The sequence below is a fragment of the Strigops habroptila genome, chromosome 5, assembly GCF_004027225.2.
Source record: "Strigops habroptila isolate Jane chromosome 5, bStrHab1.2.pri, whole genome shotgun sequence".
In the NCBI taxonomy this organism is placed as follows: domain Eukaryota; kingdom Metazoa; phylum Chordata; class Aves; order Psittaciformes; family Psittacidae; genus Strigops; species Strigops habroptila.
This window is the reverse complement of record NC_044281.2, coordinates 41678171-41704492: the sequence shown is the minus strand read 5'-3', so window position 1 is coordinate 41704492 and position 26322 is coordinate 41678171. Positions and strand designations below refer to the sequence as shown.

The 26322-nt window shown below is 40.3% G+C and overlaps 1 protein-coding gene across 10 annotated transcripts in view; it reads left to right on the top strand.

Annotated features, from left to right (window-relative positions):
* The first annotated feature begins 805 nt into the window (after window positions 1-805).
* Window positions 806-26322, top strand: part of TANC1 (tetratricopeptide repeat, ankyrin repeat and coiled-coil containing 1) — an 85934-nt gene continuing 60417 nt past the window's right edge. For 3 of the 10 annotated variants that reach the window (XM_030487611.1, XM_030487617.1, XM_030487618.1), the window contains exons 1-2: window positions 13831-13912; window positions 23018-23092. In XM_030487611.1, coding sequence (XP_030343471.1) covers window positions 13873-13912; window positions 23018-23092 — 115 coding nt within the window. In that variant the 5' untranslated portion in view covers window positions 13831-13872. Of the gene's footprint in view, window positions 884-1054; window positions 1100-7806; window positions 7974-9841; window positions 10354-13830; window positions 13913-18013; window positions 18807-23017; window positions 23093-26322 lie in introns of those variants that run through there. The other 7 variants (XM_030487619.1, XM_030487610.1, XM_030487620.1 and 4 more) reach the window with 6 other exon arrangements.

Here is a 26322-nt window from a genome sequence, read left to right as displayed (position 1 = left end):
TATCTTGGAAAATATGGATAGTCTGGAAACATTATTCCATTGCTGGTTTTACCAAAGCTGTATCGTCCATGATGATTATATTCAGAGTAATGCCACCTCCCTGTTCACTAATCCTTGTTTACACAGGCAAGGAGCTCACTAGCTTTTTGGTTTTTTATGCAGCAACTTTCATGTTGCACGGCTTTACTGCTACAGCCCCAAATCCTTTCAAGAGGTGCCACTTCTCAGGATGGAGCATGTCCCTTTCTGTATTGTGAGTGGGGACCACTGTCCTCGTTCCTGAACTTGAAATTCCCAACCTGTCTGTCCTAGATCCCTTGCATGGCCCACTTCAGCAGGTAACCTGGATCACTTTGAGACATCTTCTGTCATTATTATTCACATTCCACTCATCTTTTAGTCTTTTGCAGATCTTTCAGGCAACGACTGTAATGTAAGCGAGTCCCCAGCGAGTGTTTCTGTGGTGAAACATTCGCCTACGGAGACACGCGGCGTCCACGGGGGTGACCCCACCAGGCCGCGAAGGGCGGGCGCCGTAGGGGCGGCCCTGCTGCCCGTTCCCAGCCCGCTGCCCGCCTTTCCCCGACCGCCGCCTGCGGAGCTCCGGGAGCGCAGCCGCCCTACGGGCCCTAGGGAGCCGCGGGCCCGTGCTGAGGCAGCGGCGGGATCTGCCCTCGCTGCCCGGCTCCGCTCCGCCCCGGCGCTCCCCGCCCCGCGGAGCGGCCCTGTGGAGGGGCGGCCGTGGGGTGCGCGGGGCGGGGACTGCTGCTGCCGGCTGCCAGTGAGCTCATCCCGCCGACGCGCCCGGCTGCCCGCAGAGGAGCCCTGCCTGGGCCGCGCTGCGGGAGCGCCTGGGCGCGGGGGCCGGGCGCTGCGGGCGGAGGTAAGCCCTTCCTCCTGCTCCCCCTCCACCCGGCCAGCCTGTCTGGAGGGCTGCGCGGGTGCTCGGCGGCGGCGGGGCGCGACTCAAAACTTTTTGGCCGAGGAGAGTGTACGGGCACGTTGGGCGGGCGCAGGGCGGGAGCTGAGGCGGGCGGCGGCGCTTGAGGCGGCGGCTGCCCCTGCGGCGGGGCCCGGGCCGTGGCCGTGGCCGGCACAGGTGGGGGTAGGGCTGGGCGGAGCGCGGAGAGGTGCGGCCTGCGGCGGCCGAGGAGGCCGGAGAGCCTGGGGGCGGGCGGCGGGGTCCGCCCGGGCCGGGCCAGGCCAGGGGGGCTAGAGGAGGCGCTCCCACAGGAGTGAGGCCCGGGGCTGCTGCGCGGCCAGGATTTCCGCCTCCCAGCGCATACTTCCACGTTTCTGTAACTAGTAAAACCTTCATTCCTTTATTAGTAGAGATTCTGCATTCTGGAAAACTTGAGTTCTTTGTGGTTACTCGTTTGTGATAGCAGAACGCGAAGGAGCCCTGCTGAGAACAGGAGATGTGTCACGACTGTCCCATTAATAGTATGGCAGCTAAAGTTAAGGCATATGGCAAAGGCAGCCGTGCAATACTAAATCAGGCGTCAGATCTGCATGAGATGTTCCAGGCAGAGTTGGCAAGAAGGGAGATGTTCAGCTATTTACCTTTCTAGACTGAAATGGACTGTATGGGGGCATGTGTGCATCCGTTGGCAATGACCTTGTTTTGATTAATGAAACAGAAGGTCCTGCTTTTGTGGTGTTGCCTGCTATGATCTGAAGGATAAAATGATAATTTGTTTTTTATTTTAATATGTGAGTTATTAATGTATAGTAACTGTGTATTTTATAACATACTTCCTAAAGCTTTCTGATTTCTCAGTAGTGTTATTTCAGTTAGTTGTTTGCCCTAGCCTTATAATGCATATTTATTGGACAGAGAGTAAACTGGGTCCTTCGTGATTGTTTTCAAAATATAATATAGTCATGCACATCTTTCTGTGAGGATGAACCTCGGGGGTGGGAGGGGAAAGGAGGCTAGATCTGGTTCAGTGTGATACTGAGGGGGTCACCTCAACCCTGTTCTGTTTTATACCCACCTCTTTCCCCCCTTTGTGGCAATGCGAAAGTGGCACTCAGCTGGGCTACTCTAGAGGTTGTGTTTTCTGACTGATGAATCAAATGCTGCTTTACCGTTTGGAAGGCTAACAGTTGGCAATGTGGGAGGTTGGCTTTGGGCTCCTGTGATTGCTGGGTGTAAAACAGTTTGCAAGAGGTCTACTGTTTTGGAGTATGTTAAATGTTTTACTCATCCAGGCTACTTCAGAGTTTTGCAGGATTATTCAGTACATGTGAAAGGCCTGTATTAGCTTGCATTTTTTGATAGCTGCTCCTTAGAAATAGCCTTATGCTTAAAATTACCAGATAATGAGGGAAATATATGTTTGGATTCTGCAGTCCTCCACTGTAGCTTGATATGCAGCTGTCATAAATGAACTTTTCCCGTTTGTTCTGATCTGACAGTTGAGTGCTGGAAAAATGGTGTTGTGTTATTAAATAATGCTGGTGAACAAGGCAAGTGCAAATACAATTTCTTTCTGCTGCTGCTAGGGCAGTGCATTTAGACCTTCGTCTAAATCTGGATGCTCTAAAGTGCTGGTTGTCCTGCTTCCTCAGTTTAGCTAACCATTGGAATGTCCAAATGGTGAAGAATTATGTCTGCTTCAGAGCCAAAACATATTTGGTTCATGGCCAGAGTTGCTCAGCTTCCCATAACAGTCTGTAGGAAAAAGGCATTTTGTGTGTCGAACCACAGTCCCAAAGTTGATGCCATAGCAACACTGTGATCTGAGTGTATACTTCTGAAGACAGCTAAGCAGCCTTAGGAGAGGTGTTCTGTTTTTCTTTAGCTGAACTTCTTCCTGTCATCAAGGTTAAACCTTTCTTTGAAGATGAAAGATTAATCTGAAAGCCTTCAAACTTGTGCGTGTGTGTTTAAGAACATCAATCTGGTCTGTTGGTTATTTGCAATGACACCCATAAACATCTGTAAGTTGAAATAGGTATTAATAGCTTTACAATTAAGATTTTTCTGTAGAGATGCTGCCTTGATTAAAAACTTGTATTCCAAGCTCTACCAGGAGCTGGACCTTTATGTTTTCCAGAAAAATAGAGAAAGGCCAGCTTTGGGTTTTCTGTGTGGGCAAGGATTGAGAAAACTGGGTTAGTTTGTGTCTTTGGTTGCTTTCAGCTCTCCAGATTTAACATGGAGGTTGGAGAGTTTATTTATCACAAAGCTGTGGCAATGAGAAAAGAAAAAAGCATATGGCCTGACAAAGGCATAAGCTGCCATTTTTTGAAAATATGTTTGAGTATAGGAGGCACCGCTGTTAGAGAACTGACCTCTGAACAATAAGTAAGGTATAGTATAACACCAAACTGAAAAAAAAACCCCCAAAAGCAAGTACTGAAACACTCTGTGATCCTCACTGCATTTGGTTTTGTATTTAGTTTGAAAAGTGCCTTGTATTTTAGTTGTTGTTGTTTGTTCGTCCTTTGTTGGTTTTTTGTTTTTTTCTAAGAAAGAAAAAAAGGGGGAAAAAGTTTGGTTTGGTGGAGTCTTAAACTCTCTGATATTGTCTTGAAGGAGGTAAATAAAGCGATCAGTTGCACATTAATGCAGAATATCTATTGTTTGGCCTAATATTAATGTGTCTACTTGCTATGCTATATCTTACTACCTTCTCCTTTTAAAGTTCATTGTTCAGCATGGCTGATTAAATCCTTTAGTTTTCATTGTACTTAGGAAATTCTATGAGGATACTTCAGCATGCTTACCTGATTAGATTATTTATCCAAGTATAAAATACACTGTAGAGGTGGCGAGATGCTCTGTATTCGGTATTCGGCTTTACCATATAACTTTAAGAGTCTGGTGCAGAGTACCTTTCCTGCTTGCTTAGGGTGGAGACAATTTTAAATAGGAATAGTCTGAACTGGAACACAGGTTTTCTGCCATTTTTGTTTTGTGCTTCAGCAAAATAGCATGCCAGTGATCTCCTTATCATAGCTAAAATATCTTGTTGCTTACCCCCACCCTGTTTTTCAGTTGTGTAGAGAGACTAATCCTGCAGAGTTTGCTTTGTAGTTGTTTCAGGTTTCTGTGCTGTATAGGTGGTATATCACTGTATAGGCTTCCTTGTGACTCCAGCATCTTGAAATATATGCATTATAGTTCATGTTAACGTAATGACTTTAACTTTTGAAAATCCCGTTTCTCTTGCTGTGGTTTGGGAATTCTGTTTTTGTTTTCTCCCCTCCACTTACTGAGAGGAGGCCCATTAAGCTATAGGCTTGATCTGTAAAGGCACTTTGGTACTGGAATGTTGAACTTTGCAATTTCTTAACTTCAGTGCTTGGCCTCCCTGTATGATGTATGAAGAAGCTCCTGTGCACAAGTAGTGTTTGTACAGGCCTGGAAGCAGAAGGCCAGGTAGCAAAAATTGTCTATCAGTTATTTCTCCATTGCATGACTGGGAGTAGTTCCTGGAATATGTGCTTTGTTTCCAGAGGTAGTGCCATCTACAATTTAGTAATTCACTTCTTCCCTTTTCTCTTCTTGATCTGGAATAATCATTTCTAAAGAGGGTGCCAATTTGAAAACAGAAGTTCCACTAACTTGCTGGATGAAGCACCTTGCAGATCAGCCAGCTTGCCAGATTTGAAGTGTCTCCTCATCCGTGCCTTGTTGCGTGGGATGTCAGTTCTCAAGTGTTTGCAGAGAAGAGTTTGCTACTTTTCATTGACTGTATAATGCTTTCAGCTTGAGAATCTCACTGGGTCTTAAACAGGGGTCAGTTTAGTGGTACCAGTGAATGAGTTTTTTGCATAGCCATTAGCAGAAATTGAAATGGCTCTGAGGTCAAATCAAGAGCTGCTTTTAGGATCTTGACGTTGTTGAAGTTGGTGGCAATGCTCAATAAATTATTGCTCATTTGACCTTTTTCTGCAAATACTCTGTGTCAGCAGGTCTAGGGATTATGGGGTTTCAGTGTTTGCATGGTGACTGACTTGATGAAGCGCTGCTTTGTGAAGTACTTCTCAGGCACTTTTGAAATCCAGAAGACCAAAATAATTTGGGGAATAGGGCTGATCCTGAAGCCATCTAGTTCTTCCTCATGTGCATTCACAGCCGTGATTTCAGCTATATCTAGACATGTATGAAATTGGAAAACTAAATGCAACTTAGCGTTCTAGTGGTCTTAAATATTGTAACCATGGAAGGTGCAAAGCTACAGATATATGTTGTTTTGAATTTCTGTGCTTTTTTTTATCAGCTTCCTTGTATTCATGGTGTTCCTTTAAGTTAGAACTTGGGAATTATCAATAAATGCAAATTTCTGTGTTTTTCTAAATTACAGGGTGGTGTCATAAGAGGAAAAACCTCTGTAGCCTATGGTAGAAGAGTTGGCAGTCTCATTTTAGGCTGCAGTAGAATTTCCCCTCTCATTGACGATCCAGGGATTACTCAAATATAACACCTTTTTTAAAAAAAGATGTGTCATATTCCAGCATTGCAAGAATTAACCTCTCAAAGAAAAGCATGAAAGGTGAATGTGTGACATGTCCCGCATTGTGTGGGAAGTGAAACAGTTGTCCTGATGGAGCGGGAATGGCCCCTGTGTGGTCTCAAGAAGGAGCCCCATAGGCAGAAGCATCTTGGGACAAGGGTGGTTTGTGCATGTGCGCATTTGTCATTGGGCTCAGCAGCTGAACGTGAACCTCCTTCACTTCCAGCTGTTTCTTACTCTTTCCCTTCTACCTGCGTATTCCCCCTCCCTTGCTCAGACAAACTTGCAATTAAAATATTCAAGAATTAGCATGCTTTTAACAAAGTCTGAAGATTTTGTAAGGAATCTTTTCAGCTTAATCCAAGCTGCTGTTGTGGTTAGTGCTCTTAATTTGTCTGTCAAAGCACACTTGGCCATATTGGGGAGCCTTGGCTTCTGGTTAAACTGCTGACTTCCTCCGTAAGGGTCACTCACTTTTAAGTTTATTGAATTAGCAACTGTTGTTAATGCTTGTGTTACCTGTACCTAGTAGCATTTAAAATGCCATTTCAGAAACGTGTAGGGTGAAAGGGTTACTTTTTTCTTTGTTTGCTGCATATTTAGTATATTTGTTAATTAACAGCTTTAGAAACAAAGGTGCCTGTTAAATGTTTGCTGCATTGCGTTGAAGTTGCGTATGTGGTGTGGGTTGGGGTTTTTTTTGTTTTGTTTTTGGTTTGTTGTTTTTTTGTTGTAGATTTTTTATTTTTTCTTTTTTCTTTTATTTTTTTTTTAAGACTCAGTCTTTGTTAAATTTAGATCCAGCAGGAGAGAAGCTGGAACTTGTTAGCAACACAGGAAACGCCCTGAAAGAAAGTTTTTGATGTGCCTGTTTGTGTGTAAATGTGAACTCTGCAGCTATGTGGCTGGAGTTAGACTGCAGGGTGCTCTGCTTAGTTTTGAATAGTTTTGCATCTTTAAATCCTGTATTAGCTTCTGGTGGAACTTTGCTGCCATGTACTTTATATAATTAAGTATTAATTATTAAATATCTGTGACTGTCAGAAGCTTGTACTTTTAAGTCAGATTCAGAGCATTACACTTAAAATAGCTGAGGTGTTTAATCGCTGAAAAGGCAGACTCCAGGTTAAACTGCTTTGTTTTATCTGGAAGAATACTAGATTTTGAGAGGTCTAAAGATTGGGCTGTTCTTCTTTCAGTCATATACAATGAAACTAATTGGTGTCTTTCTTCACAGGTTCCTTTCTTTTCAATTTGTGTTTCTGACCATACTTTAACAAGTTAAGATTTAAACAATGCATGAGTAAAAATAAATAGAAGCAAAATATGACCTTTTTTTGAAACTTAAATGAGATGGAAGTTTCTAGAGAGTGTAATGTATGAGTTGGTTTTGGTTCAGGCTTGGATTTTTGCTGTTTTCTATGTTTGTTTGTTTGTTTTGGGGAGGTAGTTGTTGTTTTTGAACAAGAATGACAAAACACAAAATATTCTTAATGTGGATTTTGGAGGGAGACTGTGTTTTACACCAGAAATGCCTTTGAGTTGATTATTTAGTTAATATGCCTCAAGGTCTGTTTTACATTGGGCTAAATTCCCAATGAGGTCACAAAAGGATTTTTTGGTGCTAGTAAGGCCTGAGTTCCTGGATTTTTCTGCAGTATTTTCTAGAAACTGGAAGTTTGAAGCAAAGAGGGAGGGATATTATTGCCACAAACTGTAGACATGGTTTTGCTATGGCAAAGTAAAATTTTCAGCATTTCCCAGCTACTGATGCAGAATCTTTGTTTTTATGCAAGAATTACTTTGAAAAGTGCAAGAGACAATGAAAAGACATCGGGGGGATAACTTTGCTTTATCCTCAGATAAACTAAATTTGGCAAAGGTAGAATGGAATACAAGAACATTGCATCTTCCAGCATGATATACCAAACTAATACAGTTTCAGAATCCATCGATGTATTTAAAACTCTGGAAATATAGACCTGGTGTGTATAGAATTTTTGTTTATTCTCTGTCTAATCTATTTTTTGGGCCACTGTGGTACATTACAGATGTATTTTCTGTAAGGTTGAAGTAAGTCAGTCAACAAGTAATGGCAGCACTTTATTTACACTCATTCTGAGGTACTAGGCATATTATGAAAGTTTGGGGAAAAAAGATCTAAATGATTTTGGGTTTATTTTTGCTTGACCAGGAATGCTGTACTTTGTCTTTAAAAGACAATCAGGAAAGAAGGACAAAAGTGACATTAAGTTATTTTGTTCTGCTGGAGCTTGAAGTCTGCACCAGAAGAATATACTGAATGCTTTGTTAGACTTTTTCTTTCCCCCCAGCCCTGTGCCTGCACAGAGGATTCTTCCAAAGCTCTTGCATCTTCTGCAGCAGAGTTGCATCTTGGATCACACTGGGCAAATGGGCTTCTTGAGAGCGCTCATTTTCTTAGTGAAGTGTTCCAAGACTCTGCCTAACTGGCCTCTGAGAAATCTAACATTGTCCCTCAATCTGGTAAGAAAAATATTCTTTTCTTCCTGTTTTCATCACATCTGCTAATAGGAAAACCAAATGCTTTTCTCCTTAGCAAGCGTTGCTTATGCCTCCTTTCTTCAATTCTCAGTTTTCCCCATGAGAAAAATTGAATTATGTTTATTTGCATTTTTTTCTTCGGTTCGTGGGATTTTGAGGTGAGTTCTCATTGGTGTTAGAACTGTTCTCTTCATAAATCAGTGAACTCAGCTCATCTGATTTACATGGGACTTGGAAGCATCCCATTAATAGGCTAAGGTGAGGCAGTCTTGACAAACCTGTAAAGTTGTACGCAGACCTGAGATTTTCATGAATAGTTAATTTTTTGAAGGATGCAAATTTATATTCCACCACTAGTTAAATTCTGGTTGTGAGGATTTAAATGTGGGTTTTTTTGGACACTTGCCTGTGGAGGGTATGCTTTCTGGCATCTGAATTAGAGGCTTTAGTGGTGCTTGGCTGCTTATTACTGAAAGCAATAGGACAACTGTAAAATTTTAATAAATATGGGCTTGCCAGGTATTTCATATTTTTGGTAAGAGCATGTAAGATCTTGTCTACACCAGGGAGTTATTGCAGAATGAGGCAGGGTGTGAATGTGAAGCACTTTTCCCCTTGTATAGACAAGCCTTTAATTTTTCTTCAAGAGCAAACTCTGGGATGTTCCATGTGTGTTTTTGTTCCCTAGTTTGAGGTCTGTGGTGGACTTATGGCTAAGTGTACTAGCTAAAACCTGTATCTAGTTCACATGAATAGTCTGATTGATTTCAGTGGTCTGCTTGTGTAAAGAGAGTACACCACATGTTGGGTTGTGGCAGGACTGGAGGGCTTGCTTGTAAGCCCATTGTAGATAATGCCAGTCATAAATGTTAAAACAGAGCTCATTTTAACACTGTAACAAGGTCTCTTGATGCTACTGCATTGTACATTAAAATGAAAAGTGCTTTAAGGGAAAAGGAATTGGAAGAATATGGATGTTAGAGTGTTTCCTTGTAGTTTACACTGTAGAAGAATGCCTGAGTCTTGTCCATAAAAGAGCATAATCAAGTAATTAAAAATGGAAGGTTACATTCCACAGGAGACATAAAAAACGTCTTGAGATAGGAAGCGGGGAGGGTAATATTTCTGCTTTGCCACATTCCTATGGGTGAGATTTCAGGAGACAGCTGAGCCAATCTAACAGTTTGTTGTGATTCAGAGGAGTGGTTTTCCTTCCTTCTGTACCTGCCATGAGATCCTGCTCTTCTTCCTGTGTTGTCTCTGTTGCTCATCTGACTCTGCAGCGCAGTTCAGAAAACATGTAGAAAACACATCGTGTAGCAGCACTGGCACGATGCAGCAGAAATATGCAGCTGACCCCTTTGGCCATCTTGTAAAGACTTGTCCAATATGACCTTGAGTAAACTGCTTTTTGTTCCTCTTAAACTGAATGGATATAAGAGTACTACCCTCCCTGCAGGCTATTATGAGCTGTAATATGTTTTAAGATGCTCTGGGGGAGAAGAGGCATTAGACACAGATGCCTGGGGTGCATTCTGATTCACCTGCCTTCTAGATCATGTAACTTAAATGTTTAGTCTCTAGGCAGCCTCAAGAATGTTAATGTTAAATTCTCAAGTTCACTAGTTTATTTTATCCACTTGGATTACTGCTTTATGCCCTTCGTGTGTGTGTATGTGTTTAATTGTGTTAATGTGTTCTGGACAATGATAACACTCCTGGTATGTATGAGCTTTTTTCCTACTTATTTCTGCCTTTTAGGGTCACTTAGGAGTTGCATCTGGTTCCCTCCCTCCCCCCCCCCTTTCTTTTTTGGGGGGGGGGGAGGGGAGGTATATCTGTTTGGTAACAGATCAGTTTAGGCAGTTGCATTCTCTGAAGGAAAGAACTCTGTCTGCATTGCATTTTTGATACGGGTTTCCAAGGTCATCTTGTATGACTTGCCCTACTTGAGCAGGAACGCTGGACCAGATGACCTCCAGAGGTCCCTTCCAACCTCTGTCATTCTGTTACTCTACCATAGCCAAAGAAGTCTTAATGAGTGTGGTTACTTTTTGTCATCATGGATATTTCAAGCTGTTGTTGCACACATACCAATCTGCTTCTAGTAACTGAGGCTAGAAGATACATATCCTAATGAAGAAAGTAGCAACATCAATTTTACAGCAGATTAATATATCTTAAAAGTCACACTGAAACCTCCAAAAATGCTTACTTAATAATAGATATGTTTGTCTCTATTTTTAGGCCTGTGGAGCAGGAAGTATTTAATGTGTCCTTTGTATACCAGGTTTGGATGAAGCTCTGCATTTGATATCTGGCAAAAGCAAGTGGCTGTGATTTCCAGCCATTTCAAGATAAAGTATTTTATGATTAGGGATTATAGAAAACATACTGTCCCAGAATTTCTAAGGATAGCTGACATGTGGGGAAAAAAAAAATAGACCAGAACATGCACTTGTATTGGGCATTGGTGTCTAAAATGGAGACCTGTAGTGTTAGGAGAAAATTAGTAGTAAAACAGCAGAGGGACCATTTTTGCTTTTTTGAAAGAGAGGAAAATTTCATGAAAAAAGAGAGAATAAAATCTGAAAGTGTGTGAGGGCCCACAATGTACAGTTACACAAACAAAACTGCTCCCTTGCCACTTTGCTTCATTTGGATGGGAGTGATGATGCTTAATTAATGCTGTTGCTGGCTTTGCTGTATAGTTTCCTTAATGTATTGGTAAAGTATCCAGGAGTATACTTAGCTTTGGTTTAAACATGGGAGTGAAAGTTACACAGCTGGCACATGAGAGAAATGATGATGTACCAGCATGGACAAACTGAAGGGAGCTGTATTGCTGCCTCCTTTGTTTGTAGATTTGTTTCAGTCTTGTTTTCAAATTCCTGAGTAGAGCAACTGTCAACTATCAGAAAAATTTTCCTCTTCTGAAAGACCTTCTTACCATCTGTAGTGATCTGCCCTGCTGAGCTACCTGAAGACTGTGCGGTGCTGGCTTTTGTCAGGCAATGTATGGTGCCAGTATATATCAGCACTCTGTAAATTCAGCAGCATTTTGACTGATCCCCTTTCCTATTGTTGTATAGAGTAATTCTGTCAGGAAAACTGCCCATGCTTACTGTGAACTTGCTTTTCAGTGGACGAAAGAGGTGGTGGAAGAAGCCTTTACTTCTAGACACACATATATTTTCATTTTATGTCCTACAGTATTTTCCTCGACTTGTATGCATCTATTAATAAATACTGCCAGGTTTCAGTAGTGCCTGCTTTGGCTTGGTAGCAAATGATTGCATTTAGCATTTGGAGGGAATTTGTTATCCTTTTCTGAAAGGATCATCAGTCTGTTAAAGTCGTTGGAATTCGGTGATTTTTTTATTTATTTATTTTTTTCATGTACAAGGTGGCACCACTGCCAGACTAGCTACTGTAAATGCAGCAGGTGGCATTTGAGGTATATAAAAACATCCCCTTTTTAAAAGTGTGCCTGAAGACTTGTCATGCTGTGTGTCTATATACAGTCTGGTGGTAGAATCATCTCATTTTGAGGTAGAGCAAAGTTTCCTTAAACGTGGAGCTGCCTCATGTTTTTTTTCTTTTGTTCTTGTTTTGGCTCATTGGTTTGTAATGTGTAGCTTTGTAGACAAAAGAAACAAATCAATGTGTTTGTTGGACCACATGCTAGTTTAGTAGGTCCAGAAGAGACCTGTAGTGTTAGATCACTTTGAAGATACATTTTTTTTTGGTTATTGCCTAGAGTACTGTTTTGAGAGCTGCCTCAGCTTATCAGTGTACTCTGCTGAAATTCTCAAGACATTACTTTGGTCAGGCCTAAATTTTTTGGGTTTTTTTAATATTGAGGCTGAGAAGATCTCAGTTGGTGTTCTTTGATTTGAAAAGGAATAAAAGTGGCAGCTTTCCAAGATCTGACTTACAAGTATACATCTTAAATCTGAAAATAAGACTACATACAAGCACCTGGATAGGTTTATGTAGGATTTTTATACATATATATATATGTATGATTTCTCATCTGCAGTTTTTGGTAAGTTGAAAGCATTAAGCAAGTTGAAAGTGCTATTGGTTTAGCCTGATAATTTCTCCAATAAATTATTTTATGATATTAAATCCCTTTACATGGGATAACTTCCTTCCCTTAAAGCTTTAAGGTGGTTGAAATAAATAGTAATTTATTTATGTCAGCAATAGCCTAAAAGCCACAACAAACAAGCAGATGGTGGTTTGCCTATCTCAGCTGCAGTAGTTCATTTGCTAAGCTTGTGGATTTTAGTGACATTAATAAGTCTAGGAAAGTTAAGTCATTTGTATTCAGCCTCGCTATGTGGACTGTATAATCTTCCCAGTAGTGATATATGAGAGAAATGCAGCACTTACCGCCTTGCCTACTGTGCGACAGGAGAACTTGTCCATCCTTTGAGGGGAGTCTGATGATATGACTTAAAGAAAACTGAGTTTTGGTTAAGCCAGTTCTGTCCTGGAATATAATAGTAGGCAAATTCTGCATATGCTGTCTGATGAGGAAACACTGACCATCTTAAAAAAAAGTCCTGTATCAAAGTTGATAATAATTGAACTGTCATGATGTCATTTTGCTGTCTGCTAAATGAAATCTAGTGGTTTTCTCCTGTGGGGGAGAGTATAAAAATTGCATGCACAGCTGGAGGACACAGTTTGTGAGGTTTGGGGTGTAACAAATCCAATATGCCAGGTAGTGTTTCTGAATCAGCTGGTAGGATTGTGTTGCCATGCAGACATGAAATGAACCGTCATTGGGCTCAGAATTTTCCTGTGGTGAAGACATCACTCCTGATGCTGTAGGAGAAATTGTATTCTTCCCTTTGCTGCAGCATAAAGAAGAGAGGATCCCTGACCAGAAGTAGGTGTTACATAGCCCTTTGAAAATTCTACCCAAAATTATTACAGATTTGATGTGTGGCCTATCAGTTTGGTACTATTATATGAAGTTTGTAGGCTATCCTGTAAAAACAATTTTTTTTGCAAAGTAGGTATTCTAGTATTGCTTGACTTTTAACACTAAAAATGTTTGTTATATCTAAATTGATTTCTTCTGCTTCTTCCCTCACTTAACTTTCTGACCATAGTGATTCCTTAATAGTACATGTGGTTTCACAGGAGCAGAAAAAGCTTGCTTAAATACAGGTTGCAAAGACTAACCCATACAGGCTGCCTGTCGAGCCTTTTTTAAAGAGATGGGGGAACCTACAACTGTTCTAATGGCTATACTGGAAACAGCGTAATACCTATCTAGTCCAGAGACCAAAGTCTGTTAAAATGTTGAGTCAGTTATTGCAGATACCAATGTGCTGTCTGTCCCCATTTTCACTTTGCTAGATCGTCTTGTCTTTAGTTTTCTGGGTCATGAAACAATGTCTAGAACTGCAGCAGGACAGAGGAAGCAGCTTTAGACTGATGTAGAGTGGTGGGCTGAAGGAAAATGGTTTTGCCTGCTGAGTTGTATGAACTGCAGCCTGTGTAAAATGAGATGGATGCATTCCGCATTACATTTACTTCTGACTGCTTGGAGTGAATCATGTTTTACAAGCAGTTTGCTGACATTCACCTGGAAATTAGGATTGTATCTAGGACAGATTAGAAACAGGAGATGCATTTTATTTCTGTATGCTTCATCTTCTGTGCTTTCTGGAGAGGACGGTGCTGTCATACCTATAGCATACAACTATTGGGTAAAAGTAGGTGTGATTACTATGAGTTGGGTTAGGATTTTGGTTAGTGTGAATTTTTTGTCTTCCTTTCATTTTCTGTGTGCTAGGAAAGCTGAAATAGCAGCTCCTGACCTAGTTTTCATCCAGTTATAGGCTCTTGATTTTCTGCTGACATGGTGTGTGCAGGGTGTCACTTCTGCCAGCTGGAAAGTGGTGAGTTTTCTTGCCTAGTGTTTTGACCCTTTAATAATCAATTTTGAAGTAGAGGGTTTGTTGCTTTTCCTTTGTTGAACATGGGAAGATGGAGAGAGATGGGATAAAAGTGGCCCGTATGACAAAGACAAAGAAAAAGTATTTCTGTGGTTATATTTCATTTTCCTTTGCTTGCTCCTGCCTCAGTGCAAACTATATCTGCGATGTCCACTGGTTCCTGGGGATTGCTGGCTGGGATGCATGGTCATGACGGTGTTTCCTCAGGACTTCTTTTAAACCCTGGTGATCTTATTTCATTCCAGAACGCCCCTCAAACTAGTGACCTGCCACTTAAAGAGGGGCAACTTTTTTAATTTTTTGTTTTGTAACCTTTTTATGGAGGTGAGGATCGTTGCTGAAGATGAACAGTCTTCCTCTTCCCACCTGTCATCATTCTGCTCTCACCACACCCACTGACCTCCTTCTGGCCCCTGAAGCAAAAACTTGTTTTGCAGCACAGTCTGTGCACACTGATCCCTTTCTTGCAAAGTTGGAGGAGAGATAATTCATTGGATTTAGGAATAAAAGGCAATGGAATGATAGAAGGTAATTTACTTCTGCAATAGGTGAAGATAAATCTGAAGGGAGAAAACAGTCCTGGTGAGGGTGGAGTTCAGGCTAAATGAGATGTGGCTGGGAGAGCACAGTGGATCTTTTGATCCTTTGAAGAATTTGGCAGTATCTTGTAAATGACAAGAGCTAGAAGGGTGAGGTTCAGAAAGAAGCCTAAATAACAAGGATAAATAATTCAGTAGGGCTGAGAAGCAGGGTTTTTTCCTGGCTTTTGTTTGGCTGGTTTGGGGTTTTGTTCTGTTTTTTTCTGGGTTTGTGGGTTTTTTTTTTGTTTTTTTTAAACTCATAATTGAAGAAAGGGGAAATTCTGTAAAAAATGGTAGGAAGCTATGGAGGTATGGTCTCGACGTTTCTCTGGAGGGGCTTGGCTGAATGGAAGGAGAAAGGGACAAATTTGTGTACACCTCATCTGTAGTCAGATATTTTTCCTATGAGAAACAGCTGCGAGTCTTTAAGATTTTATGACTCCTCTGTTGACAGCTGCTGCTGTTTTTCCCCAGCATAGACAGGCAAATGACTCAGCTGATGATTCTTCATCCATATCATTGCTGAATCATTCAGGTTAGTTCAAACAGGTGCTTATGACCTTTGAAGTTAATATTTCTGGCTTGAGGGTGCTCTTCATCCGCTTCAGTGTGAGATCAATTTCTTCAGTGCTTCAGGGTAGCAACAAGTAGCTGAAGAACAGTAATCTTTAAAACTGATAAACAGTCATTTCTCCAGTATCTGGCATGTGACCGAGAATGTTCGGACAGCAGTCAAGTGAAGAGACTGACCATCTTTTCCGCTGCATTGTCAGTCCTTGGAGACACTGGCCAAAATAATCAGTAGTAGGGTCAAAGAGTAGCATAGCAGAAGACTGTGTGGTTGCAGGATAGAATAGGTACTTCTGTGTCATCTGGGAAGTCAAATCTAGAACCAGACTGGTGGGAAAAAAGCAACTGCAAATGCACATTCTAATAGCTAACATGGTAATGAGATCTTTCTCACGCTTCCTCATCTTTCACCTCTTTCATTGTATTTTAATAGTGCTTCAGGGCAGAATCCACTATTTAGAAGTGAACAGCAGATTGGAAACCTTGGTGTTCTTTTGCAGTCTCCTGTTAAGTTGATACATAGCTTTCAGGAGTGTCAGATAAGAGTGGGGGGAATATCTCATAGGTAAGATTAATAATAATTAGGTTATTGAGTAAGGAACAAATGAAACAAATGCGGTATAGCTTGTCAGTTCTGTATCTGCATTGATCTCCCTGCATAAGAAAAGGGTAAAGACCATAATTGTAAAACAATTTCAATAATAGCAAGTTAACTTCAGTGAATTTGTTTAAATCTGGCTAAATACAGCCCACTGGAAGGATTAGTTTATTTGCCCTCTCCAGAAGCGATTGACTCTTGTGGCTAGATCTTTGAAAATAACCCACTTTGACAATTAATGTGTCTAAAACATGCATGCTGCAAACCTTTAGGGAAGGTGGAACAAAAGTAAAGAATGGGAACAAAAGCTGTGAATCATCTTGTTACTGATGTTAGTATCTGTTGGTAGTAGCCATACATGGAAAATATTCTCTTGCAAGGAAGTTGCTGAGTTTTAGGGGAGATTCACAGGCAGAGTGAAAACGTGGAGATATGTTTTCTTCTGTCTTTCTGCTTTTCAGAGAGGATTTTGTAGGTAGTGAAATACTTAATTTGTAAAAGATCAGGAATGAAGTAAACTTCTGTGTATGTCTGTGCTCCCAACAATTTACATAACTATTTGTATTTTATAAACCTGGTCCTGTTCTGGAGTCCCTCACTTATAAAAAAGCTGATCATAATGAAGTCTTAAATTGAAGGACTTTCTGCCCCTTCCCCTCCTGCTCTGAGTATGAGGCAGTTGTATGAAATGTCTTGTGTATCTGAAGACAAACAGTTGAACTGGTGGGAGGGCAGCACCCATTTTAAAATGTATTCAGCATGAGCTAGGGTGGGGGATCTGGTTTTGTAAGCAGCTGCCATGATCTTCGATTGCATAAGCAAAAGCGCGTTATTTTCCTTCTTATGCAACATTCTTAATATTGACCATTGATTAACAAGTCCACATCTCATACCTGTTTGAAAAATGGAAATGACAGTTAAAGTTTTTAAAATGCCTTGAAATCTTGAAGGAAAGAAAAAACCTAACCGAACAACAAACAAGTGGTTTCAGGGGCAGAATTTAAAAACTGGAACCAAGAAAACCTAAAACTGAATTGTTTACCAAAGCAAAACAATTACAATAGCTGAAAATTTCTGAAATCTTAGTGAATTATTTTCTTCAAACTTAGTTGTGGGGAAAGCGGTAATACAGTGTGCTCAGAAAAGACAAAATGCCAGCATTACTGGAAAATACCCTGCTAATACAAATATCTTTAAAACAAAACAAGATTGAATATCCCACATCTGTTTCAAGGGACGAGGAAGTATAAATATGCAGTATTGCTGTTTAGTTCAGTCAGTCTTCTTAAAGTGTGAAAGATCGGTATGAAGAAATTTTTTACCTGAAGCTGAAATGCTTTTGGGTACCTGTCCTAAAGCTTCACAGTTTGTGTAACTAAGTTTGGTGTTGAGTTTTTTTGGTTTGATTTGGTTTTGTTATTTAAAAAACTACATAGCTTATTTGTAATCAGGATTTTGAAGCTGTAGTATTTGATTCATTTCCTAAATGGTTCAAGTACACACCTTTGTGGAATGTGAATGATGTTTTAAAAAACCCCAAGGTATTGGCCTAAGGACGGTTTATTTTGTTGTGCTTTTCTGCCTGCTCAGAGCCCGTAGTGCTTCGGTCTCTCCGTGAGTGTAACTGACATACCAAAAGGTGAATTTCTATGGATGTGGTTATCTTTCATTTTTGCATCATTTTATAGGGGAGAAGGCAGGAAATGTACTTTGCTTCCAGATAATGGCCAACTTTTGTATTGACACAGTATGTGTCTGAATAAGCAACTGTCTCACGTACCGTTTCTGTTCTGTAGTGGAACAGATCCTTGGAGAACCAACTGTATGCACAGCAGGGAAGTTGGCCTCAATTCCAGAAAGAGAAAATCTAGGATGGAATTGTCCTTGATTCCTTTTATTTGATCTCTTATTACCCCTAACCAGTATCCTAAGAATAGGAATGACATATACTGTAAAATTTCAGTTCTATATCAAGCCTCTCTGTTCTGCCTAATAGAAAATTTGTACTTGTCATGTTTGCAAAATAAGAAGAAAGTTAAATATAATGTGTGTGTATAGGTGTGTTTTTGTTGTTTTTTTTTAATTGCCACTCTGATCTAGCTGTGTAGAATATTGTACTCAGATTCTGAAATTCATTAACAGCTCCAGATCTACCATTGCATAATACAGACTTTCTGACATGGCACATGGTTAAAATATGGAAAAGAAAAATATTTTTATTTAAAAAGCAGAGTGCAATAAATAGATTTGGGCTTTTATTTTCTTTGATGTCTTATCTTAGGAGGTAATCTGGAAGAGGGTGTTTAACTGTGTATTTAGAAAAGATGCTTAGAGTTATTTTTCCTTCCTTTTGGAATCTAATAATTAGAATTTTTTTGATCTTGTAGTACTGGGAGGCATATGCCATTTAAAATAAGAGTGAGGGAGGTAGAATGCACTTTTTACTACGGTACAGCTAGCTTCTGTAATGTTTTTATTCTAGTCCATGCCGTTCTCCTCAGAGGCAGAAAGTGTCCCCTCTGTAGCCCCTGAGCTGGTTATATGCTGCCTCTGCTAGGAGTTTGATCTGAGGTGAGTTTTGTTGGACAAAGGGAACATGTTTGAACCAACCTAAGAGAGTTACAGTTGTATTTCCTGCTATTCCCATCACCCTCTCTCAGTATGTTAGATACATTTCAAGGCACTTCTCTTTGCAGTGTGAGTGGGGGTTATCCTTTAAAAGCAGTACATGCAGTATAACGGCCTAGAGGGTGTATAGGCTCAGCAGGAATAGTGCACTGTAAATGGTACAGTGTGAAATGCATGCAACACGCGGTCAGGGCTACAAAGGCTAATTAGAGGCCAGTAACTAGTGGTGTACCCTGTGGGTCAATATTGACTCTAATCCCACTCAACATCATCATTAATCACAGAAGGGCTGAAGTTGGAACTGTGGGAAATCTCCTTGTACAACTTCCCTGCTAAAGAAGGGTTACCTAAAGCCGCTTGTCCAGGACCACATCCAGATGGCCCTTGAATACTTCCGAGGAGGACAGGAGGCCCCACAACCTGCCTGGGCAACCTATGCCAGTGCTTAGTCATCCTTACAGTAAGAAGATATTCCTGATGTTCAGAGGGAACCTCCTGTGTTTCAGTTTGTGCCCATTGCCTGTTTGTTCATTGGATTACTCTTTGCACCCGTTATTTTTTCCTCTGAGTATTTTTAAGCTCACATTTCTCTTTGACCTGCTAAGGAGGGTTTCTTTAGCACTGCACCTGTTCAAGATCCTGTAAATGTGGTTTATGATTACCATATTTTTCTTAAGAAAGGTCCAGTTCTCTTGCAGCAGTGTTATTGTCTTCACTTGCAGTAGGCTCGCCCTGTCACAATCAGCTCTGTGAAACCAAACTGTTTGGTTCTGGTTGCATTACACCATTAAGCTGTATCACTTTCGGAAAGAAAGAGGAAAAAAAAAAACCAAACATGCAGTGGTCTCTGTAGGGCAGAGCTAGATGAGACATGCTCTGTGAACCTCAGCAAGACTTCAGGTAGACTATTTCTTCCTTGTATGTGTGGTGATACCAATTGAATTTTAATAAAGTCACTACTGTTCAGCAAGACTTAGAAGATTTTAAAATGTTTGTAAGTAAAATTTACCATACAGCATACCAACAATATACAACACTGAATAATTTTAGAGGAAACATTAACATTTCAAAGCCAGGCAGAAGTTGGGAAATACCAAATTAAGAATGTCTCTCCAGCTCTAATTAGACTTCTCATTCTTCTACATACACTTTATATTTCAGCCTTGAATTATATAATTGAACACCATTTTCTTCACTAAATGCTCTAACAACCCATGAATGCTTACTAGTAACATTAAAAGCTACAATACCCTTGAGTACAATTACCTCAATTGCAATGTACTGAAATGAGCTGAGAAAATTTTCATTTTAAGGAGTTGTCCAATTACATATAAAGATGGGTTCCAAAGAACATAATACCTTCAAGTTGTAATATTAAGGTGAAATTTATATATCTAGGTTTCTGGACAAATGACCAGTGTCTAAATTTGAAGCACAAAGCCTGTGATTGTTCCAAACTCATGCAAGGACCAATATCTTAAGAGTGTGAAGTGGCTGGAAGGATTTGAAATGAATCAGAGCAGTTGTTTTCAGGTGTTGTGGGGTGGTTCTGTTTGGTGGTTTGTTTTTTGTGGGGTTTTTTTTGTTTGTTTGTTCGTGGTTTTTCATAGAATCAACTAGGTTGGAAAACACCCAGCCTTTACCCCAGGACTGTCAAGACCACCCCTAAACCATGTCACTGAGGGCCTCATCTGCATGGTTTTTGAACACTTCTAGGGATGGTGATTCCACCTCTTCCCTGGGCAGCCTGTTCCAATGCCTGATTACCCTCTCTGTGAAGAAATTTTTCCCAATATCCAGTCTAAACCTCCCCTGGTGCAGCTTGAGGCTGTTACCTCTTGTCCTAAACCCTTTGTGGGTTTTTTCGTTTTTCTTTTAAGAGTTTTGTACTAAAATTAGAGAGTCCCTTTTAAAAATGGTGATCAGGAAGGTAGGAAAGAGAATGCTGGTGCTGTGTTTGGCTGATAGATAGGAAATGCCTATTACAGCTGTCCTGTAGCAGTGCTGTACTTAGCAGTACTTTACACAGTTGTGTGATTCGGGAAGCATCCAAGAAGCCTGTTCTTTGAGCAAATAACATTCACTGCAGCACTTGTAATAATACCTTGTACAGCTGAAGTACATGCAGTGCACACTGGATGTGCCTGTTTTTACAGCCACTGCTACCCACATGATATACACAAGGAGGAAGCTATTCTAAAAGAATACTTAATAAACTTGGGAAGTGAACCATTCAGATTTTAGAAAAAATATGTTTAAGGTGTTTGAATGGTCCTTTGCCTCTGTCTGTGATGCTGGCCTTGCAGTGGGGCCAGGAACAGAGTGTAGCATTCCTGGGCCGAGGCAGTGTGCAAGGACATTCCCAGGCAAGCAAGGTCTTAGTCTGCTTGTGGCCATCCTTCATACCAGGGGAGTGAACAGGATGTGCTTATGGAATGGAAGCTTCTAGCACAGTTTATGCACAAAAGAAGCACAAATTTGGATTGTGTGATCCAGCCTTTAAATTTCTTATTTCCTAACTCCTGTATTACTTGGCCTGTCAAGAGTTGATATATAGGATAGATTGTTCCCTTCTGTGTAACAGTCTTAAAATATATAACAGGCTAATGAGGTTAGGTCTCTTCTCAAGTCTTCTGCTCTTAAAAATACAATTGCAGTGTCTAGACTAATGATCTTTGGCATTATCTTCTCTGTTCCCTCCACCTGCTCCAGACCTGAATTCTGGTGCCCAGAGTGGGACGCAGGCTCCTCCAGAGGCCTCCTTAGTACCACATAGAGTGGAATAGTGACTTTCTTTGTTCTAAAGGCAGTGCTGGTCTTCATACAACTTATTGAAGTGGTTTATTATATCATCAGATGGGCTGTTTCCAGCTGACCATGTCTGAGTCCCTCAGAAAAGTCGTTCTTTTTCGTAACAGTGTACCTGAAGCCATGACTTGTTTTTCCTTGTTACTGCTTTTCGTAAGAGCTGTTGTATGACGGAGAAGTGCTTCTTTTTGCCTTTGCAAAACTAGAAAGCATTAAGTCCTGGGAAAGGGGAAGTGATTGGGAAGCACATGTGCTGAGTGAGAGTGGAGATACAGTACTTAACTGTCTTATCCCCCAGTAACTGGCTGTTGGGGAACATGAAGTATATGGCATTTCAAAGGAAGTGACCAGAGCTGCAGTTAAATCTTGTTTTTGCTTTCTGTGTGTAATCCTTAGCAGATACTTTGCCCAAGACACAGAGCACAGAAGGTAGTGTGTTTGCTGCCAGCTTGCCCTGTGATCACAGAATCATAGAGTCAGCTAGATTGAAAAGACCTTTAAGATCACCAAGTCCAACCCCTGTACCCCAGGACTGCCAAGTCCACCACTAAACCATGTTACTAATGATGTGATGTGTGATCCTAACGAGTGTAACTCGTCATTACACCTTGCTTGAGGTGTTGCTCTGCCACATGAAAAACAGCCACCCGTGTGCATGGAACTGACCCGAGGATCTGGGTATTAAATATAATACGGGCTTGAGAAACCTTCCAGCTTTCTAATGAGTATGTGTTGTATGTGCTTCAGGTTATTCACAGAAGCTTAAAAACCATGTTGTACTGATTTTTCTTTCTGCATTATTTCATAAAAAGAAGTGAACTTTCTGAAGAACCCATATGTTTTGGATGGAAGACTTTTGCTTTTCCTGTTGATTCCATGTGGGTTTTATGGCAATCCATTATGTAAAACACCACAGTCAGATTACTTTTTTTTTTTCCCCCCTTCCTGTTGCATTTCCTGTACTGCAGGTTTTCTAAAATAACATATCTTTGGATTTTTTTTTTTGGTTTTTTTGTTAGAGAAAACAAATGAAATTGGAATTTATAAAAGCACCAGAAAGCTTTTTGAGAAAGAAGTGGTCTTCATAAATCCTTTCATTCCACTTTCCTTGCTTTGTGACTGAAGATAATTACCTGAAACAGCTTAACTGTCTTCCAGGTTTACATCCTGGATATATTTTTCTTAAAATTAATAATCCTCTGAAATTTGCAACTGCTGCTCACTTTAAGTTGATCGTTAAATTTGAGATGTGGAAGGCAGAAATGCGTGTGCTCACAGGCATGGATAGATGGGCACAGGAGCATGTACAGAGCAGGGCAGTGATTTAGGGCATTTGTTCAGCTGTTTCTGTGTTGGTCAGCAGTGTGTTGCATACAGGTAAGGAACAGTTGTGTGCTGATACCATGTTCCATGTCACCCATCTGTTTCACACTCCTGCAGTTTGGAGTCTCCAGCTGGTAGCAGGTTTCCAACATGCCGCTTGCTCCCCCGGTGATGCTGATGAACTCCCATCAGGAGTTAGCCATTTATTCTGTTCTATTTTCACCAGTGTCGTACAGTAACTTATGCATGTTTAGCCTTATAACCTTAATTATATGTGGAATGTGGAGAATGCTGTATTATTTTTCTGTATAAGAAGACAGTGAACTCTAATTGCTTAGTTCAAGTATTAAAACATTTCTTCTGCATCAGGACTTTGCTTAATCAAGCGACGTTGTAAAAAATAAACGTAACCACCAGAAAGTTTCTTCTGATTGCCTCACTGTTTTGTTTGCATTGATCCTATCTTTACTTTGTTTGGTTTTGTGTGAATGGATGTTATTAATGTTACATTTATTTTTGTTTCTTTTTGTTATCCTTTAGGAGCGACATTTAAAATGTTAAAGGCAGTTTTAAAAAAGAGCCGAGAGGGTGGAAAAGGGAACAAGAAAGACTCAGGTATGAATATTAATGACATATTTTATGATGTAGATGAGTTGTGCGTTATAAATCCAGCAATTAAATATGTTCTGTCCCAGCAATGATGCCGTATGTCGAGGGCTGTGGGTGACTCCTGTGCTGATGCCAGCGGCAGGGAGGTCTGTCGGCCCTTGGCCCTCCGCTCTGTTTTGCCTGCACTGCTCACATGCAAAGCATGAGGAGCAGGTCTGAAGCCTCCTGGAAGGTGTACCCAGTGCAGTCCTTCCCAAATCGCTGCCTGGAAGGGCAGATGGGAGCAGGTTGCTCTTGGTTTTTACCAAAGAAATACTGAGGGCAGGATGTGTGTATTGTCCTGCCAGCTTAAACATGGCTCAAGGCCAGAGGTTCAGAACCCTGAGCTGTGGAAATATATTTTAAACTACTTATTCAATTATATTGTAGAAAAAAGCCCATATGTATTATGTGAGATAGAATTTTTATTATTCGTAAATTTAGACCAAAAATTATTGACAATAAATTTAGTGAAAATGTTTTAAGTTGGTTATCAAACTTCTGTCATGTTCTAGTCTTTGATTTAACTACAGAGATTTTTGAGGGTTAAATTGTCAACAAATTTTACTTTAAAGATTACTATTAATCATAAATTTAGAAAATCGCTACTTACCTGTATTGCCTTTCAGGAACAAGGGTAACTAAGAACTCTTTAATTGCCATTTTTGAGGGCAGCAAAGGAGCAGCAATGTCCTTTGAGAAGGAACAATAGTTACAGAAGTGCAGGTGAAGGCAGTTGAGCATTGAAACTGCAGGCTCTGTGCAGGCCATGCTGAATTCTTTGCTGCAGTATCTAGAAAGCTAATGGACCTGAGGGACTGTTAGCTCTTCTTCACAGTTAAATTTTTAACTTCAGACTATTAATGTAGGCTAATCTGATTTTCTGATGAGTTAGATCCTAAATTATCTGTAAGAGTGACTTTATGCTCTTTGGCAATATGAATTTTTTATTCCCAGAAAAAAAAGGTAAAACCAGATATTCCTTTAATATTTTAAGTGTAGAATATAGACTAACCCATTCCTATTTTTCAGGACCTTTAAAACGATGCAGTCATATTTTATTTGACAAGCAAGTCATATAGGTAGCTTTCATTGCAGCTTCTAAAACTATACTGAGTTATTCTGAGTCCTACAAGGGGAGGGCATTTTAAGTGTTCTTTTGCAAAAAGCAGTTGTGTTCATCTGGCAGGTAATGTGCTCTTCAGGAAATTCTTGTGGTCTTCTGAAGTTTACACTCAACCAGGGTTTCTTTCTGAGTGACTGAATGATGAGAGCTATCCTGAAAAAAAAAAACATTGACACTAGATCAAAGATGCACAGAAGTGATCACAGAGCAAGACGAAAGGCATCCTGTTAATTTTGTATGTACTGCTGACTTGAAGTTACCAGCTGGAGTTGTTTAAACATAGTGGGCTGAAGATTCCTGTGGTGAGGCTTTCATTGGTACATTTTTCCTTAAAATACTAGATGGAAATTGGTTTAAGCTCAAAAGGAAAATCAGGCTGTTTGGAACAGAGCTTCAACCAAGCTTTGATTAAAATCTGAAGCTTGAAAAGGCTTTTTCCTCTAGGTCAGAAAGCACATATTTTTTTATTTTAGGATCTCATCACATCTGTCTGGATTAATGTGACCAAAGAAAGTATTTTCTCCCTTTGTTTTTAGAAACACAGTGCTGCTGTATTTCTGAACGCTAAGGGGAGTGTTAGAGTGTGGGACTCTTTTTGGTTTCATTTTTAGTTGGAGTTTTTTGGTTTGCTTTGCTTTTTAAGCAAAGTTTAGAGTTTCATGTATGAATTGAATGTTAAGGAAACCTAAGTATTGGGAATAATGCTGCCTGGCTTGTGAAACCTAGAGTAAGAAGGAGTGCAGTAGTTGCTTTTTAAAAGGAAGTAATTTATACAGTATATTGCAGAGATTTTGGCTTATTTTGTATTTGAAGATGTGAAAAGTTTGAGAAGAAATGTGTGCATTCCATTCTGTGTTACATCCAGGACTTTCTATAAAGTTGTGTGCAGTTTAATAGTTTTCACTTTTGTTCCAAAGGACCTTCCAACTCTTTCAGCTGTAAGACATTTCTCAGCTTTCAGAGAAGATGCAAAGCAAGGGAAGGAGCCATTAGGCTTTGTAGAACTTTTTGCTTGCTCCTCTCTTTGGTCCTTAAACTCAACAATGAGAAATGGAAATTTTTTTAATTGTAAAGTTGTCCCATTTCATGGCCCTTCAGGTCTTTATTAACAGCAGCTGCTCTTAAAATTTACTTCTCTAAAGAACTACGAAGATAGTGCAAATACATGCTAAAGATGGAAGCTGACTTGAGAGACAGTTAATGTGGAAACATCCACCCTTCTAGCCACCATTTAAGAGAGTAAAGCAGTAGTAAGTTTAGATGCTTTGCTCAGCTTCATGGACACATAGATTTGATTTTTTTGCTTATGAAGTTTTGAAGAAGTTTTCAGGTGTTTCAGAGCTTCAGAATGTAGCAGGAAGTAGATGAGCAAGCACAGCTCAGCAGTGCCAGACTAAACCCGATCAGGAAGACTCCTGTGACGTGTTTTCACTATGTACCCAGTTTAGGAATAATGCTGAACAGCTGGAAGGTAGTAGTATTTTAAGCTGCCACAGCTGTTCCAGAATTGACTGTGTGAATGTGCTTGCAAAGTTCTGCTAAGGTGTTTTTGGTAAATCTCATACTTTGTATCCCGATAGACAGAGGAGAGATGCTGAGGTGTTGAAGAACAGTAACGCCTGAAAGCTCTGACCAGACCACTGGGATTGTTTCACTGTGACTGAAGTTGAATTGGAAGAGGTTTAGGCTAAATTGCAATAGCTTGTTCTTAAACTGAAGTAAGCCCTGTTGTCCCATGGGTTTACTTGTGCATAAAAGGAATGCCTGGAAGTCTGTGTAATTCAAATCTGAGTGGGATGATTCCTGTTTTGCTGAATAGAGCTTCCTGTTTGTGCATTAACTGTATCTTATTGGTTTTACATGTGTTAGCCTTGCGGAACCAGTGCAAATAGGAGTGGCATTTTTTTTCCTGGATTTTTCCTGGATTGAAGGTGCAAATGTAGTATTAAAGTCTTTAAAAAGGTTAAAGAACAAAAAGAAATGAGGATTGTTTTTTTAAAAATAGCTTGTATGGATTTTGATGTTGGAATTTCCTAATTTGTCCGGATATAAGGGCTTAAGAGCTGAAGTG